Raw genomic sequence first — 19,858 nt, forward strand, 5'->3', positions numbered from 1 at the left:
CGAAAGATGGTCAGTGAGTCCTTATTCTAAGAAGTTTGAAGCAGAGAAGGTCATGAAGACCATTTTTTATGATAGATTTGCCAAACTCATGGAGGAGATAAGTTTTCAAACTTCAATTAATGATTTATTTTTTAATTTTCTAATATTACACTTTGCTGTTTTTTGTTAAATTTTCCATATCTAGTTGTCAGAACCATTGGTGAGGGTTCTACGAATGGTGGATAGGGATAAAAACCCCATAGGGTATCTATATGAAGCCATGGATAAGGCCAAAGAGGCAATTCAGCACTCATATGGGTCAGACAGGACCAAATATGAACTCATATGGCGCATAATTGATCGGAGATGGAACCCACAACTCCACCAACATATTCATGCTGCTGCCTACTATTTGAACCCCAAGTTTTTTTTTCTCCTTTACTTTCAAAGTAGATGCAGAGGTTCAAGTTGGCCTCAACACATGTATTCAAAGGTTCGTTGTTGATGAGAGAATTCAAGACCTCATACTTGATGAGTTATAGAGTTATACGATGGAAGAAGGGCCATTATTTTCTTCACCTATTTATGTTCATAAGAGAGACACCCTGCTGCCAGGTAAAAAAGAACGCGATCTTAAATTTATATTACCATTTAGTTCAATCTTTAACTTTATAACAATCTTTACCAATTTATAAATGGCAATATTTATCCTTATAGATTTGTGGTGGGAAGATTATGGTGCCACAACACCTAATCTTCAAAAGCTTTCAATCTACATATTATCTCAGCCTTGTAGTGCTTCTGGTTGTGAGCGCAATTGGAGTGTTTTTGTGGCCATTCACACAAAAAAGCGCAATAGGTTGACTCAAAGGTGCTTGAATGACCTTTTATATGTGTGGTACAACCTTCAATTGTATGAAAAAAGGGTACAAGGGAAGGGTTCACATGAAGCACTTGATCTAGATGACATTGATCCATATTCAGTTGATTGTATTGCTAAACCTGATGGTGCTATTGCTGATGTTGATGTGGAAACATTTTTCACTGACGATTACTTAGTTGAGTTGGAGAGGGAGGCAGCTGAATGGGCGGCAGAAGTGGCCGAACCTGAGGAGGCAAAAGATGAGGTTGGTGATCCAGCAGAGGCAGTTGCCTCACCTGTTGAGGATATTGCAGCACCACCACCATCTACTTCAGCACCCACTCAGTGGCAACTGACTTTTTAAAGCTTTAGCCGTAAACAAAATTTATGATTTCTAATTTTCATTGATACGAAAGCTTGAATTTAATATATATTCAGAGACTGTAGTTGTTTTGTGGCCTACGATATGTATTTGACTCAAATTTATTCAGAGGTTGCACTTGTTTTTTGGTATATGATATGTATTTAACTCAAATTATGATTTATATAGGATGGAAACTAATAATATGTTATTATGTTCTACAAATTTAATGTATATGTGTGTTTTTTAAGAATATTGTAAGAAATTATATATTTTCAAATGTTTGATAAATTTGCCGATTTTTTCCCGATTTTTTGTTAAGTCCCAGTTTGTTTAAAATTTTGGGCCAAAACATTTATTGCCGAGTAAGAGTTTTTCATCTTTGGATATGACCAATATGCAAATCTACGAAAATTAGGTAGAAAAGCCAAACTTCAGAAGCAACCAGTAAGAACATAAATCAGATATGAAACTTTGTTTGATATCCAAAGACAACGTGAACTACAGGAAATTTTGACTACATCAGGACCCCATCCCTCATCACTAACTACTTATCATTCATAGAGAAATAGGCAAAGCAGGGAAGAGAGGGAACTACAGAAACCATTTTTGACCTCAATTCCTCCCACTATATAGGTTGATCACTCTCCATCAACCTCCTTACATCAGTTGAGTTCCTATAGACCCTAACCTTTTGTTAGCACTTTATGCATGAAATAAATGCACAGTTCTGTTTATAGCTCAAATAATTAAAATATATATTTGACTATATTTAAAAGTTCTATCAATACGCATTTTCAGTAATACAAAGTTTTCTATGCAAGTTATCCATGTATTTTGTTTCGCACTATCATGCAAATTTTCTTGAAACGAGTATGTCTTATAAATTTTGATATTTATAAATAGCTAGAGCTTAAGGTATTCTAATTTTGCTTATTAATTTTCATGAAAACACTAGAATTCTCTAAACCAAACATCAATAAATCAACATCATCAAAGTTTATGTCTCAAACAGATCCATACAATATTGCCCACTAAAGCATCAAAACACCAAATGGTCTATGCAGAGACAAGGGGAATGCAGAGACCAAAAGCACTGTTGTTCAGAAGCCAAAAAAAAAGCAGGAGAATTTAGAGATAATTCAGGTTAACCAATGGGAGAACATTTACAGAACCATGTGCTTTCCTTTTGTTAAACTCAATTTGGTATTAACATTAGCATCATATTTATACTGAGACAAATAGTCATCCAACCAACCTTCTAAGTAAATGACACTATATTTATTATTTATAAATTACTGCACAAAGCATTTTGAAATCTTAAGAGGCATAGCTTACTTTTCGTAAGTATCTGCCCAGCCATCAGCTGAACTTTCCTCAAAAACGCCCTTAGAAACCTGATCACTGAAATCCTCTGCCCAGTCTTGGACGTGCATCTTGGAGAACTCATTTACCCAAGCTTCATCAGGTTCCTGCCTTGCTTCCTTTCCTTGTACATATTCATCCACCCATGTCTCACCATGATGAGAATGCTGAAAGCATACAGAATTAGAACTGAAACATTTATAACAAATATAATCCAAAACCCGTAGCACAATGAGAGAAAACATCATATGTTACTTGAGAGCACTTGAGCTAGTACCAAAATTTGATGTTTTCCAATTCAAATAAAAAATAAAATAAAATATGTTGTAATTCATTAAAAATAAATTAAGAGAGTTTTAATTCAAAAAATTATTGATAGTACAAGTGGTGTTTCACTTAAACAGCACTGAAATATGGACCATCACTAGTTTGATGCTGTTACATTAAGTAGCGAGAAGGCATCACTTAAACCATGTAACATAACTTTCATATTTGCTATAATCCTATGAAAACACCAGATGTCTTGGGAAAAAGTCAGACAATTGCTGTCATCTACTTCAAATGCTTCCTTAGACAAGTCCACATGACAGAATCTGCAAATATGGAGTAATTTCTCCTAAATGGTTAATGCTAAGTTACCAGTCCTGGTACTGGTTTGGGTTCGGATTCGCAGCTTCAATCAAAAAAAAATATTGGGATGGGTTCATCCATATAAAAATCAGAAACATATAGCAGAAGTAATCAAGTTCAAAATACCACACATAGCATCGTATATTGTATAGTAAACATAACCACCATAAAATAAAAAATATTGCAATGCCAATTAGTCAAACTTCAATTATACTAAAATTTAAAAACAATAATATGAAGCGTCAACAATCAGCCATCGCTGATCAAGCATCATCATATGGGTCTTCAAAAACATCATCACAATCCATTATCGAAACATAATAATAGGCATTGTAGACTAACTACAACATCCCCCCCCAGAGAAAAAGTTGTCTTCTAGATGACAAGAAAAACAAGCAAGCATCAAGTAACATTGGGGAAAATTGTCCAATCTGATGATGATATTGTAGACAAAGACCTATAGGCAAACTTGAAAGCATAGTTCACAAACTTGGACCTAAAGAGTACTTGACAAATCAAATGAGTTTAGTTGGGGCTTGGGGACAACACCCCAACAGGGTCAAAGGTAGCACATCACTTTGCGTTCAAAATAAAAGAAATATTTTTGTTTTGCATTCGCAAAACTGACTTTGTTTTTGTCTTCAAAATGCATTCAAATCCGTGTTTTAGGGTTTGGCGGTCATCTTGTAATAACAACTCTAGAATCTTTGTTCCAACTTGCAAAATGTTGCTGTTAGTTCATTGGCATTCCATAACACTTACATATAATTCATTGTGAAGTATTCTAGGGAGAATAATTTGGACAGCAATCAATATTAAATTAAATCATAAATCTGCCATACAATAAACCAAGATTTCATGGAGACATTCCGAAAGAACAATTTGCAAACTACTTATTGAATAAATAACAATGCTTATTGTTTCATGAAATCATAAGTTCAGATATACAAAAATATTGTTTCATGTAAAGTAGTCTCCACTTAAAATAAATGTGTATGCTGAGGTTTAATGGCAGCTTCTTCTAAGTTTTATTTCAGATATTTCAAAATTTATGGTTTTAAAGTTTACCCAGTTGTGCTGAGTATTTGCCAAGTCCATGTCCAAGTCTACAATGTTGCCAACAAGTCCAAGATAAGTCTGAGCCTCAAACCTATGTCTGAACCTTTCTGAAGTTTTATGAAATCCTGAACTGTGGTGAAAAATCCTCCCCTCAAACACAGGTTAACCATAGTGATAGCTGGTTCTGATAGTTTCCTAAGAGCCTATGATGCAAAGTTCAGGCTTTCTGCTAACAGGTCAAAGTAAGTGAGCAAACTAGAAGCATGAATAGACTAAAATGATGGAAGATGATAAATTTATACGTTTTTAGGCTTTCTGAATATATTTAAAAATTTGACAAGAAAAAAAAAGGAAAGCGCATATAACTCAGAAATGACCAAGAGGTGGCCAATTTGAGTGCCAATTATTAATATTAGAAAAGCTAGATACACTGATAACATATGCTATACAGATGGATGAAGTAGAAAATGTGGTTATATGATTTACAAGCGTTACATGGATGCTGCCAAACTGTGATAATGAATTATTGTTTTTTTTATTATATGCCATAGATATTATGCTAATTTACAAACGACTAATTTTTAAAAATCAGAAAAACTTTACTTGCTGCAATCAGGGATCCGGATTTTCTAAAAAAAAATTAATTGCTTTCAAAACTGAAAAATAATATTTTTTAAATTCTTTTATAAAAAAAATTGTTTTTAATTGCCCTTAGCGCCGGAAATGGCTACATGTCCCCAGGACGGCTAGGCGACGGCTTGGGCATCCCCTTCTGTCCCAGGGACGGTCAATGGTCCCCAGAAAAATAGTTGACCGTTTCCGAGTTTCCAGGACGGTTTCCAAAAATTTTCAGGGATCACAAATGGCTTGGAAACGTTTCCGGCCGTCCCCGAAACGGTTTCCGTTTCCAAAACGGGTGCCTTAAGGCCGGAAACGCATTTCCAGGTAACACTAATTAATTATCCTCAATGTTACTATTATTCCTATGGACCCACACCCTCAAATAAAGATGCGAAGCAGCTGGAAATGATTGTTTTGGCCTCTAGAAAAAATTTGTTGGTTTAAGTAACTCCTTTACCCAAGGGACTAGAGGATTGTTGTCTAAACTTAGAAAACTACAATTCGGCATGCAATGAGTAATCGCCTTGTTTTAGTTGTATGAAATCACTACAGGTTGAAGACTACTTTTCCACTAGTTTACAAATTGTATTTATGACCTATTCATCCCTGTGTTCCACCTTATGTATGTTAATTTAGGATCAAACTGTAGCAATTTAGATAGCAATAACAGATAGACAAATCAATGCACACAAAGAACACCAAAATACCCTAGGAAAACCTCCCCCTTGGAGGTGAAAAACCCAACTAAAGATCTCAGATCTTATTATGTAATAATTAGAAGTATCTTTACAATATGGCTTCAACACTTGAAGCAATCAGAACCAGCTAACTGTGCACAGTAGAGTAATGCCTTCACCTAGAATATACATAAAAAGATGAACATATCTCCAAGAATAGGATATATGTTGTTGCAAGGAGGTTCATTGTCTCAGAGATAGGGTTCACTGCTCTAGGGTGAAGATCGTTGTCATCAAATATGGTTCGCCGCCTTAGAATAATGTTCGCTACCTTCATAGATGAATTTGCTGAATAGAGAATGTAATCGTTGTGTATGATATGATTGAACAATGGTTGTTGACTTGTATATAGGCGACTTAACCTTTTGATTCTCCAAGTCGGCTTGTATAGAGAATATATTTAATTACAATCAAAATGCTTTAAGGTTGGCGCCAAGGCTGAATTAGTTTCACACGTTACAATTTACCCCAATATGGGTCAATTCCAACACGTTACATCCTCCATATGATTATTGCAAATATAGGACATGACTAAGGCCAAAGGCCAATTAGTCATCCAAATGTGCTAGGTCGGATTAGTCATCCAAATGTGCTAGGTCGGCCCTAAAAGGGATCCGACCTAGCTACAACATTAACACTCCCTCTTAGCTAGGGAGGAGACCTTCTCAAGATCTGAGTCACATAGTGACAACCACCATGGCTACTCCTAGAGGGTGGATCCATCATGGCTACACCCATGGATGGACAAACAAATGAACACAAGTGCCCATCACGCAATCATGATGTCATCATCTCAACGTGACGTTCACCATAGCTACTCCCAGAGGATGAATAAGCACAAGTGCTAAATCATGACATCCACCATGCCTGCTCGCAGCGGGTGGAGGAGGGCTTTCACCTCAAACTTCTCCCAGAGAAGAGTGTATTACCACCATGCCTACTCACAAAGGGTGGAAGATACATCTCAATGTATCACTGATGTTGAGACTCTCTCTCTTAGCTAGAGCTTCATTCTCCACGATTCCAAGCTTGTCCCGAAAATGTGCAAACTTCACTTTGGCAAGGAGGTTGGTGAGAATGTCAACTGTCTGCTCCTCTGTGCAAATGTATCTCAGGTGAACAAGATTCCTCTGTACCATATCCCTAATGTAGTGGTACTGAATCTCAACATGTTTTGATCTATCATGGAACACTGGATTAACTGAAAGCTTCACACAACTTTGGTTATCACAATGAATGATAGTAGGCTCCAACGATTGTCCGAACAATCCTGCAAGGAGCTTCCAAAAACAAACTGCTTCGCGAGTTGCCACACATGTTGCAATGTATTATGCCTCTGCAGTACTCAATGCCACTAAAGACTGTTTCTTGCTACACTAGGAAATCATAGTGGATCCCAAGCTGAAGCAAACTCCAGAAGTGCTCTTGCAATCAGTGACACTTCTCGCCCAGTCAGAACCAGAATAGCCTTCCAAGTTCAGTGTTGTGTTGGAAGAGTACTTCAATCCATATCCAACTGTGCCATGCAAGTATCTCAAGATATGCTTGGCTACAACTAGATGTATCTGTCTTGGTTCACACATGAACTGACTAAGTGCACTCACTGCATAGCAAATATCCGGTCTAGTGTTAACTAGATACATCAAGTATCCAATCAACTGCCTGTACATGGTAGGATCCACAAGATCTGAACTAGCTGCAGCTTCCCTCAATTTCTTCAAGTTAGTTTCCATCCGAATAGGCATGGACTTACAATCCAACATTCCAAACCTCTTCCTCAATCACACCATTGAGAAAGGTTGTCTTCACATCCATTTGATGTAGCTTCCATCCCTTAGCTGCTGCAAAGGCAATGATGGTCCTGATGGAAGTATATTGAGCAACTGGAGAAAATGTTTCTTCATAATCTATCCCTTCATTCTGAGAGAAACCACGAGCCACGAATCTAGCCTTGTATTTCTCAATGTTTCCATCAGCTGCATGCTTGATCTTGAATAGCCATTTGGAAGATACAACTGACTTGCCCTTAGGTCTCGGCACAATATCCCAAACATTAAAGGATGGATTGATATTCTTCGTCCATGGCATCTTTCCATACTTGCTGATTTGCAGCTTCCTCAACACTAGTAGGCTCAGTCTCAATGAGATTACACATCGAAGCAGCATAACAAGAGAATTTCTGAGGTCTCTTACTTTCTCGAAATGTACCTCTAGGAGCTGGAAACTGTTCTGCCTCCTGCATAGTGTTCCTTGCCCAAAGAGGTCTTTTCTGAGTTACAACAATATCTCTAGGCCCGTCAGTAGGATCCATAGGCTCAACTAGATCATCTTGCATCTCAGGTTGTGAAGGCTCCCTTTGGATCTCAGGATCTGAAGGCTCCCTCTGAATCTTAGGATCATGATCAATATTCATGTCTTGTGGATGAGCCTCATCATCTATCTCCATGCATGAGCCCTTGGATTTCTTGAATGCAACATCTTCCTCAAATGTAACATCTCTGTTGATCTCAATGTACCTTTGACCTAGAATGTAGATTTTGTAGGCCTTGGAAGATTCGTTGTAGCCCACAAATATTCCTCTCTTGCCAGGAGGTTCCAACTTGGTTCTCTTGTCTTTAGGCACATGTACATATACAGGACATCCAAAGATCCTCAAGTGACTGATATCAGGCTTGATCCCTGAAAAGGCTTCTTCTAGAGTCATATTCTGCAATATTCGATGAGGGCATCTATTCTAAATATACACAGTTGTTCTAGAAGCTTCTGCCCATAGAAAAGTCTGAAGATCCTAAGCAAGAATCATGGCTTTAGCAGCTTCAACTATAGATCTGTTCTTTCTTTCTGCAACCCCATTTTGTTGTGGGTTGTAAGGGACACAAAACTCCCTCTTGATCCCTACCTCAATACAAAAATCATGAAAGCTACCCGAGGTGTATTCACCTCCATTGTCCGACCTTAATACTTTGATTCTTTTCCCAAATAAGTTTTCTACTAAGGCCTTAAACTCTTTGAATCTACCTAGGACTTCATCAGACTCTTTAGACTTCAAGAAGTAAATCCAAGTCTTCCTAGAGTAATCATCTATGAAGGTTACATAATACAAGAATCCACTAGGAGATGCAACAGACATAGGTCCACATAAATCAGAATGCACAAGAGCTAATATTTCTTTTGACCTACTCTCACTACTATGAAATGGACTATTAGTGTTTTTACCCATAGCACAACCTTTACAAGTATCATTATGAACATGACTGAGTTGAGGCATACCTTTGACCATCTTCTCTAAGGTTGGAAGAGCCCAGAAGTGAAGATGTCCAAGTCTTCTATGCCACAACTCGCTTGAATTGGAGGAGTCATGAAAGAGAGCTTGGACTGGACGAGTGGAAAGCGTGTACAAGCTTTCGTATCGGTTCCCAATCACACGAGCAGATTTGATGTTGGATTTCTTTGGCCATGCAAGGACTCTTCCAACTGAGAACACCACTTGATAACGTTTATCCTCCAAGGCTGAAATGGAGATAAGGTTCCTCCTAATTCCCAGCACAAACAAGATATCGCTAAGATGAAGAGAGATTCTCAAATCAAGGTTGAGGGAAGTAGCACCAAAACATATCACAAAAGAGCGTGCATCATCTCTTGGAGATTAGACTCCCTCTCAACCAAATCTAAAAGATGCTCCCGATAGCCGGTGATGTGTCTAGAGGCTCCACTATCAATCAGCCAAGTATCACTATCTGTGGGAACATTGCTTGACAAGGCTGAAATGAAGAGGAATTCATTGGAGTTGTCTTCTGCTTCCTTCTGATTTGAAGCTTCATTGATGTTGACCCCTTGTTGCATCGGTCTTGACTGGCAGTCTCTTGCATAGTGACCAAACTTGTCACATCTGAAACATTGAATGCGGGAGAGATCTTTCTTCTTCTTCTTAGAATCAGGTTCAAATACTAACCCTTGATCTTTGTTCCTCTTGAAGTTGCCTTTCTTCCAATTCCCTCCTTTCTTCTTGACAGATTGGGTAGCAAGAACATGAGAGTCTTCACCATGAGAGCTCTTGATGATACCTCTTGCAGCCAATCTTGATTCCTCTTGAATGCAATCAGCACGGAGGCAGTCAAACTTGGGAAATTTTGATCTCCCACTTATGCCTTGAATAAATGGCTCCCATGAGTGAGGAAGAACATTCAATGCAAGCATGACTAGGTCCTTGTCCACAACTTCATCTCCAATGGCGCTGAGCTGATCTCTCAATTCTGAAATCTTCATGAAGTAGGTGATGACTGAATCTCCCTTTGCCATCTTGACTTGACGAAGTTGTTGACGCAATGCAAGTGCTCTAATTGTGTTGTTGATCTCATACATCCCCTCCAACGTTTTGAACATATCTCTGGCTAAAGACATCTTGGAGATGATGGGAACAAGATGATCTTTCACGGAGTCAATAAGGATCTTCTTGGCTTTGACTACATTCTTCTTGAACAGAAGCTTCTCTTCTTGATCTTCAGGTTCAGATTGCTCCTTTCATTGCACGAACTCCAAAAGATCATTTTCTTCTAGGGTGACAAGGATTCTGAATTTCCATGAGGTGAAATTCGATGCTCCTTCAAGTTTTCTTCAACTTTTAGACCATACACCATCTTGAAAGCTGGAAATGGCATGAGGAATAAGAAACAGGAGCGCTGCTACAAAGTCTGATCACAACTGAGACAACCTTAGCTCTGATACCATGTTAATCTAGGATCAGACTGTAGCAATTTAGATACCAATAACAGATAGACAAATCAATGCACACAAATAACACTAAAATAGCCTAGGAAAACCTCCCTCTTGGAGGTGAAAAACCCAGCTAAAGATCTCAAATCTTATTATGCAATAATCAAAAGTATCTTTCCAATATGGCTTCAACACTTGAAGCAATCAGAACCAACTAACTATGCACAGTAGAGTAATGCCTTCACCTAGAATATACACAAAATGATGAACTTATCTCCAAGAATAGGATATATGCTGTTGCAAGGAGGTTCATTGTCTCGGAGATAGGGTTCGCTGCTCTAGGGTGAAGTTCGCTGTCATCAAATATGGTTCGATGCCTTAGAATAATGTTTGTTGCCTTAGAATAATGTTCGCTGCCTTCATAGATGAATTCGCTGAATAGAAAATGTAATCGCTGTGTGTATGGTATGATTGAACAATGGTTGCTGACTTGTATATATAGGCGACTTAACCTTTTGATTCTCCAAGTCGACTTGTATAGAGAATATATTTAATTACAATCAAAATGCTTTAAGGTTGGCACCAAGGCTGAATTAGTTTCACACGTTACAATTTACCCCAATATGGTTTAGTTCTAGCACATTACATCCTCCATATGATTATTGCAAATATAGGACATGACTAAGGCCAAAGGCCAATTAGTCATCCAAATGTGCTAGGTCAGCCCTAGAAGGGATCTGACCTAGCTACAACATTATCAATGTAAACTCTCAGAAGTTGGATCAAGCAATAAAGGTTCTAGGTAGCTGCAGTGAGCCAAAGGATCTTCTCTTGAAGACGGAAAGTCAACACAACATTTTGAACTCTGCAGAGAATAATTGGAAGACCACTTGGCTTCATCTCAAGTTTGTTCACAAGGGCATTATGCCCCCAGCTATGCAAATTCCTTAATTTTTGCCAATAAGACAATTTTGTTCCTATACATACATACGTGGATAAGTAGAAGGTTGGTGAAATACAGTTTTGGTTTTCAATTTTGTTTGTACCCTAAGGGGGAATTGTATGCATTCATTGAGTTTGTGTTGTGTTATAGAGATGCCCTTTGTCCTTGATGTCAAAGCGGGAGAGAATTCATTGTGGAAAGATAAGTGTTCTAGTGGAGTAATATGAAAATAGTTTAGAGTTGGCACAAGTGTTGCCATCAATGACAAAGGAGAATATTGTTGCAAATATGAGTTTTTGTTGTCATTGATGTCAAACTCGTTGTCATTGATGATAACTTTGTTTTAAAATGTTGATCAGTTGTGTTTCGGAGTAATGCAGTATCAAAGGATCGGTTATGAGTTCATGAAGATGTGTGGAGATTGATTGTGGTTGCTTTCGATGGTACATCTAGTTGTCTTATGACTTTTTCGAAACTTTGAAGGTGTATTTTGTGGTCCACAATTGAAGTTGGCTAAAGGTAACTGTCTCTGTGAACACTCTGTTAGACTAGGTATAGTTTTATTGTAATGTCCCCAATTTTTCAGGTTTTCTAGCAAGTTTTAGTAGCTGACACTCTAGGTTCATGTCAGCTTGTTTAGATGAGTAATCTGATGTTTTCGTTGAGCTCAATTGGTTTATTGGAGTTATACGCCACTTTCCGAAGTGATTTTTGGCCTTTGGATTGGTCTCCAAGAATCTTGGAGAAGCCGTATATTTTAGTAAGTCGCCTGATTGGCCTCATTTGCTATTATTCGTCATCAAGATCACTCCAGTGCAATCGAAACTTGATTCCGATGTTTTCTGACAAGTTTTCGCAAATTTGGTGCATTAATGAGTTATTTTAATTATTTTACTAAGGTTGCTTAAAATTTAATTAAAATATTTAATTCCAACCTTAATGTTATAGCTCGTTGGAACCAGGGCAAAAGGTTTTAAATCTTGGGCGCATAAAACAGTGACATTAAGTGTCAAAATATTATTATATTATTGAAAGGGGTCATTTTCAGAGGAAAAGGGGAGTTTAAATTAATAAAGTGACTATTAAATTAAAGTACAGTTATTTATAAAGTCACTTTATTTTTAAAAGGTACATTTTATTCACTTAAGAGGGAAGTGATATTTTAAAGGAAGTTATTTATCCCACATTCACGGTGCATTGGTAATTGTGCCCAAAGGAAGTTATAAATAAGAGCATTCAATGCAGATGGAGATATCTGGGAAATTGGTATTCTTGGAATGTGTGTTTTCTGGATTCAGTTCTGGAAATCTATGGCTTTTAAGGACGAAATCCCTCAGATGTGACATTTCTCTTGCCTGTGAGAGACCAGGTTTGGGAAATCTTTAAAACAAAATGCAGTGATTGAATGGCATGGCAATGAAGTAATTTGCAGGCTGAAGCTCGAACCAGGATAGTTGCAGAGAAGTGTTGTTTGGTAAGATTATTCTTGTATTCATTTAAGTGATCTATTTTGCATTTCAAAACTGGGTTCTCCAGCTGTGGAAAAGGTTATAGGAAATGTGTTTGGAAATCTCGTACTTATAGCACTGAAGATACACACATTACATGTTTTTGAAAGGGAAATTCGAACATCTTTCTACAGCAAATGACACTGCCTTTCAGAGATACGTACAGGAGAAACTAGTAGCCGCTGTAGTAAACACAGTCCCAGCCACCATCAGACAGATTAGAAGCCACGGCAAAAACTCAGGCATGATTTATTAGAGCTGAAGAAGGACGTTCTGGAACTGTAAACTGAGCTGGTCATTTTACTTGATATCGTTCAAAGAAAACTTTAACCTGGAACCAAAATCTGCAGGGCATTGAGCTAGGCATTCAACACATACAATGAGTGCGCATTGAAATACATACTGGGCATGAATAAAACTGCTGTCGCCTTGGAAGTGAAGACTCCTGGACTGTGAGAAGTGTGAGTTGTACTTATTATTGAACCGTAATGTGCATGGGAATAAGGTATAAAGCTTGCCGTTGAAGGTTAGATCGAAGAAGGTTATTCTAGGTGCATATTTGTATTGGCAGCTTGGAGGAAAAATAGTTTGCAGCAGGCGGAGTAGGTGTGCATTGGCAATGGGTGTAAAGATTGGTATTCTCTCCACAGCAACAGTTAAGCCAGGATCCTTATTATTTCATTCTGAAAGTTGTGATTGTATGTTGAATTTTGGAATCAGTCAAGTTGTCATTGCTTGTAAATTGTAAGCACTGTGTGATTAGGACGGTAAAAATTGAAAAGAAAACTCTGTGTTATAATTCATTATAATTTTCAGTTTGGTGCATAATGAATAATATGAAAATCTGTCCATGTATGTCTATGCAATGTTCTTGAGAATTGGCATTATCTATGAATGAAAACTTTCCTACATCGAAACGCACCAGGATCAATTAAACCACAGCCACCCACAGGGAAAAAAGAGAAAAAATTAGTCATTCCGATTCTAAGACAGGGTAGCCTATTACATTTATGGTCCGCATTGTGGCACATTGCTTCATCATTGCTTGCGGTTAGAATATGATGTTGGTGGATGCAAATGCTAGATATATCCCAATTTGTATGTTCTCATTTGATCTACAATTGAAGTCCTGATGGTCTGAGCATTGGCTTGTACAGTGACAATGTGACAATTTGTAGGAATACGTTGCATTCCTCCACGTTCAGTTGTTTTGTGGTGCAGCTCAATGATTTAGCTAAGTTGATGTCAGGTGATGCTATGTTGTGCACCCATGCTATGTCAGGTGATGCTATGTTGGCGTTGATGTCACGTGATGCTATGTTGTGCATCTATGCTATGTCAAATGATGCTATGTCAGCGTTGATTTGGGGTGGATAGGAAGGTGTGCCAACATGATGTGATCCTTCACACATTTCATTTTTCCTTCCGCATTACTTCAGAGATTATTTTTGGGCCAACTGTTTATATCCTACATGTTACATCTAATTAGGTCGGCCTAATTGATGTTTCTTTGGTTGCGAATGGTATATAAAGATGAAATCTATTTGGAGGATGATATATACTAAATGAGCGAGATGAAAAGTTGTGTATAGTGTATCTTGTAAGTGCGAAGGTTCACAAGTGTAGTTGAGCAGTGATGAAGTTAGTTTCAAATGTGTAACAACAATGAATTGTAATATGCATTTTAGAGAACATGTTTCTCTGCAATTCAACAATATTGATTCATTATATTCAGATCTATTGTATATTGCCCTGAAGTAGTGATCTTCAATGTTTGCAAGTCCATTGTATCTTGCCCTAAGGTTGTGCGCCTTAGTCTTGCAAGTCAAAATCAGAAGCAATGAGCTTCCTTGGTCTTGAGCCTAAAACTTTGTAACATGTTTTCATATAGTGGGATAGTTCTCACCTAAGTCACAAGGTTCGAATTTGAATTCAAGTTCGGCAACGATAAAATTTGGATGGAGTTAAGCAAGGGTAAAAAATTCGAAAAAAAAATTCGACTTTAAATTCACCTTATGGAATTATAATTTTTCAATAGATATAGTTAATATAATTATAGATCTACAAAATTATCAAAATAGTTTAACATTGTTAAATAGATTTGAAATTATTATTAAAAAACATGTGAAAACACCATTGTGAAAATGTTTTTTTCTAAATACTAGATTCTATTTTAATAAAAATAAAAAATAAAATTGAATATATATTTTTTCCACTTTAAAGAAAATAAAAAATACTAAAATAAAATTAATACTAGATATTATTTAAATAATATTTTTTACTCTTACTATTAAAAATTATATTTTAAAAAAATAAAATAAAACAATCATTATATTTTATTCTACAAAACATTAAAACAATTATATAATTTTTTATTTTTAACTCTAATAAACAAAATAAAAGTACTAATTTATTTTAAAAAATAAATTTTATTTTTAACTTTTAAGACAATAAAAACACTAAACTTTATCTTTAAAATCATAAAATAAAAATATATTGATTTTTAATTTTATTTTTAAAAACAAAAAGAAGAATACTAAATTTAATTCTATTTCAAAAACATATGATTAATAAGTAAATTTAAATATTAATATTGATGTATAATATTTAAATTTAATATAAAATAAAATAATAAAATATAAAACATTGTTTGAAATTTAATCAAATATTAAAACTTAAAAGAAAACCTAAACTTTAACTATAGATCTAGCGCCAGCCTTGCTTGGAGATTCCCGACGAACAGACACCTTGCTTGGAGACTCCCGATGAACAGAGGGCACCATGAAAATTTAGAGATGCAGAGTCATGCAGAGGGTGATGCAAGTTCATTGAAAATTCCCACAAAAAAGACAAATGCTACATACAGGTGTCTTCCCATGGCAGAAATAGAAACGTTTACAATTCACAAAGAAGACACAAATTCACGAGATACAAACTCACCCCTTCAAACCTCAGTCCTCTATTATGCAAACAGAAGAAATTCGCTATGCCCTAGCCGTTGGCGATTAAAAATCCATCAACCAAAAACACATTAAAAACAACCATAAAAATGTTTTACAAAAATATTTTTTGATAAAACTGAAGTCGTCAAGTCTGTACGAATTTCCAATCGGCTTTTAACAAAATTCATGCATTTTTTACAGGTTCGCCGAATTTCAAACTTGAAGCCGAAAATTTGGCAAACCCTATGCCATAGGTTCTCACCATGGCTTTTCCCTCATTGGGTTTTCCATGTAAACTCTTGGTGTTCATGTGTGATTGCTCTTTTGTTTTTAAGTTCTTTTCTTCTACACGTGGTAATTGGAATGAATGGTTAAATTGGTTAAGTTTTAATATATGCAGATTCAACACCCCCCCCCCTCTCCCAGCAAGCAAAAGTGTTCAACACCCCTTCTAAGTAGACCAGCCCATGTTGGATGGACAAGATTTCTTGCCACTTGTGGGCCAAGGAGTGTTGTATCACGCCCTTGGGCTTAGTTGCGACGAACGTTCCAAGTGCCCTATAGTGGAGCCATGATTGGGAGCAAATACAGGTTCCCCTTCTAAGTAGCCCACCCCATGTTGGATGGACAAGAGATGCTGCCACTTGTGGACCAAGGGGTGTTATATCAAGCCCTTGGGCTTAGTTGCACCAAACATTCTGGGCACCCTACCGTGCTTTCCTCTCCAATCCCTACTATTATGGTTGATTATTAGAAATGGGATTGTAAATGCTTCTTGATAGCTATCACATGATTCATTATAGAATCTTATTTGTAAATAAATTAGGATACATTATAAATGCTTATTAATGTAATTAATTATATTAACATTTCTATGTTGTTGGATCCCTAACCCTAATAAATATAATTGGTCTTATGAATTACATTTAAAATGTTAGCTAACATTTTTACAAGGTTTAAACCAAAGTTTATGTTGGAAAGGAAATTGTAAATTGGTAAGTTTATAATTAAAATGTACTATACACCTTATTTTGTTGAACTTGTGATTTTAGGGCAAGATTTAGGAATATCCCAAAAGCGGAAATTACAATTTTTCCCAAGAGTTTCTCCACATAAATACTATGTCGTGTGATGTTTTTATGTTATTGATTTGTGCCTCTTTGTTGCTATCTTATGGTGATGTTATCTTTCATTTATTGATGTCATAAGTTCACATAAGGTGGTGTTGAGAAGCACCTTATGTTGGCTACTCAAGAGCCAAAGGACTAGATAATAGGCAGAAGGAAGAATTTGAAAAGATCCTAAGAATTAAGGGACTTTTGAAGGGAGCACTCTACTCAAGAGCCAAAGGGCTAGATGGTAGACAAGTTTGAAGAATCAAGAGACTACAATAAGAAAGCTAAAAAGATTGTCCTATATATAGACATTCGCATGAACATAGGAGGCAACAATTATGTTGATGTAGCATGGAACATCAGAGGAGTAATGATCATCAGTATATATGGAATCAAAGAATCATACAGTACACATATGCTTCACATCAAATGGGCTATGATCATGAACATGCATGGAATCAGATAAGCAACAACTATAGTTATGCACACATCAAAGGCGCAATAACTATGGACAAGTGTGGAATTAAATTAGCATAGAGGAACCATGACATCATCCAAGACCATCACCTATGACGATCATGTATGGGTGGATTGTCAAGCAAGGCACCAAATGTACACAGGATTGTTAAATTATTACTACTTGGTCTCTTGTCATGTGGCAAGGGAAAAAACTAAGAATATTAGGATACCAGGGGTACTGAGTATTGTATAACTAAGAATATGAATTATGCAAATAGCATATATATATAATTATGGATTATGCAAATTGTGCTGCATATAAGTCATGTTAAGATAGGATGGTCCTGATGATAGCTGAGCCTGTCATAATGGGTAACTTGTGAAGTTTATATGTGATTATTAATGCGCCCTAATGTGTGAAGGTTTACTCTTCTACACTATTAGATAAGTGGTTACATTTAGGCGCCATTTATCATTATAGAAACAGCAAAGAGCATTGAATTATGGATTAGTTCTATTGAGTAATAGAGATAGAGTAGGGAATCAGGTTTATCTCTCACAGTGGGAGATAATTTGAACTGACTCCTTCCTCAAGGAATATTGTTTGGTGATCCCACCTTAAGGGCCTTTCCATTTGTATTTCAGATTATATTGAATATTTGACCACATTGACCCACCATATGTCTAGAATTTTGTGCATTGCAATTATAATTCAGAATTATTCTGTATATTGTAAACTTAGTTCTTAACAAAATAAATGCTGTATCATTACCATCTACCTGAAAAATCTGCATCTCAAGGATTCCTATCAAGCTGTACCTGATATTCATTGGCCCAATCATTGGACAAGGATGGAGCACCCCAGGATTTTCCATCATGCTGTAGCTGGTATTCATCAGCCCATGCATTTGCTTGGGATGTCACAGCAGGCTTAACCTGGTTATCATCAACAATTAACTCTCCACGACTCATTTTGGAAACAAACTGGAGGAACTTCGAATTCTGTTCACAGTCCAAAAGAAACGATATTAAAACTGATTAATATAAGTTACTTTTGCTCCAAAGAAGAAAGTGAAAAGATATCACAAGTAAACTCATTTTCATAACAATTAGAACAGAAAAACAATATTCCTTGAAGAAGAACTATATGTTTCCAATAACAAATTTTATTGTGGATAGCTACTATCGGGAAATTGAACTATGATAATTGAATTTCATGATCCCATTGAACCTGGAATGCACCTATGGCCTACCAATCTGTGGCAAAATATTTCATGGATTTAAAAATTTAATATAAATTGGGGCCCAACAACTTAAACGCTAATAGGATTATTGGGGTCATGGCACTCAAAAATTAAAAGTGAATAACATTTCATAATGGCCAAGAATATTGCTTCATTTTAATCATTAAGTAGGATAAAGGATCATGTTTTATAATCTACTAAAGGAAATTTATGATGCAAAATTCACTGAGAAAAATTGACTGAATATAACACAAAGCTTTATATCTATCACTAGAGATAAAGGAGATGCAATGCTCAAGATTTAGCCTCCTGGTGAAGATTAAAGAAAGGCCTCTTTGCCACCTCTTTATTAAAAAAAAAATTAGGAGGTGAAAAAGACTTGTGTGCGTCCATATTCCTTCACAGAGGAGGTATTTTTAAGGAACAAACATTATTTGTTTAGTTTTTCATCAATAGGATAATTATTTATTCCTTAACACCAAAAAGCAAACAATCACAAAGATACTTAATGCAGATAAGAAATTGCTCAATCAAATTGGTTAAGTATTTTTAATTTTTTTTTAAATGTAACTGAATTAATGGCCAACATCATAAAGGCATCTGTTCTCAAAAAGTCTAATACAGGCCAACTATGATATTGCCGAGACAAGAAAAATGCCAGAAAGTATCATGTTTATCTTTATCTACTATGCCTCATAAGAAACAATTTGAATAAGGTCTCCCGAAAGTTGCGTTGGCTAGATTGAACACTCAGAAAATGACATTTCAATCAACTTTTGGAAGTCTGTAATGCCGGTATCTAGAAGGTACAAAGTCTCTATGCATCTTAGAACAAATTGAAATGTCCTGAGTAGCAATAGAAAAAATAAGGGTTCCTCTTCCACTTCTTCATCATGTTCTTGTGCATCAACTCATTCATTTAATCCTCATCTTCATGAAATATTACCTTATGTACATCTGTTTTAGCTTGCTTGTAAACCTTTTTCATCTTTTTATGTAACAGCTGCACCAACACTTGATACTTATGGATATGTTGAAATTGTTCATCTGTGACTCCTTAAATAGTGTGCATGCTCTCAGCTTCTCCTTAAAGTCACAAATCATGTTTTCAATCTCTCAAAGGATGTTATGGTGCATAGAAAAAATATATTGGCAATGTTCTACCATTTCCAACTAAGTCAACCTGTCAACTGCAGGCTGAATATCTCCAAGTTGACCAAATCTGTACCTTTTCTATGAAATTCAAGCACATGCTTCAATTCCCACCGAAATCAACTCTACTTTCATTCTTTTCTTCCTTTCTTTGGTTTTGTACTATTT

General features: G+C 36.3%; 1 protein-coding gene across 1 annotated transcript in view; it reads right to left on the reverse strand.

Moving 5' to 3' along the window:
• Nucleotides 1–19,858, reverse strand: part of LOC131042650 (peroxisome biogenesis protein 5) — a 176,845-nt gene that overhangs the window by 122,152 nt on the left and 34,835 nt on the right. Inside the window, exons 7-8 of the mRNA XM_057975967.2 lie at nt 18,114–18,296; nt 2,541–2,734 (exon numbers count right to left, since the gene is read on the reverse strand). Of these exons, the coding sequence (XP_057831950.1) occupies nt 2,541–2,734; nt 18,114–18,296 (377 nt within the window). The remainder of the gene's footprint in view (nt 1–2,540; nt 2,735–18,113; nt 18,297–19,858) is intronic.

Source organism: Cryptomeria japonica, chromosome 3 (assembly GCF_030272615.1).
Source record: "Cryptomeria japonica chromosome 3, Sugi_1.0, whole genome shotgun sequence".
Taxonomy (NCBI): Eukaryota; Viridiplantae; Streptophyta; class Pinopsida; order Cupressales; family Cupressaceae; genus Cryptomeria; species Cryptomeria japonica.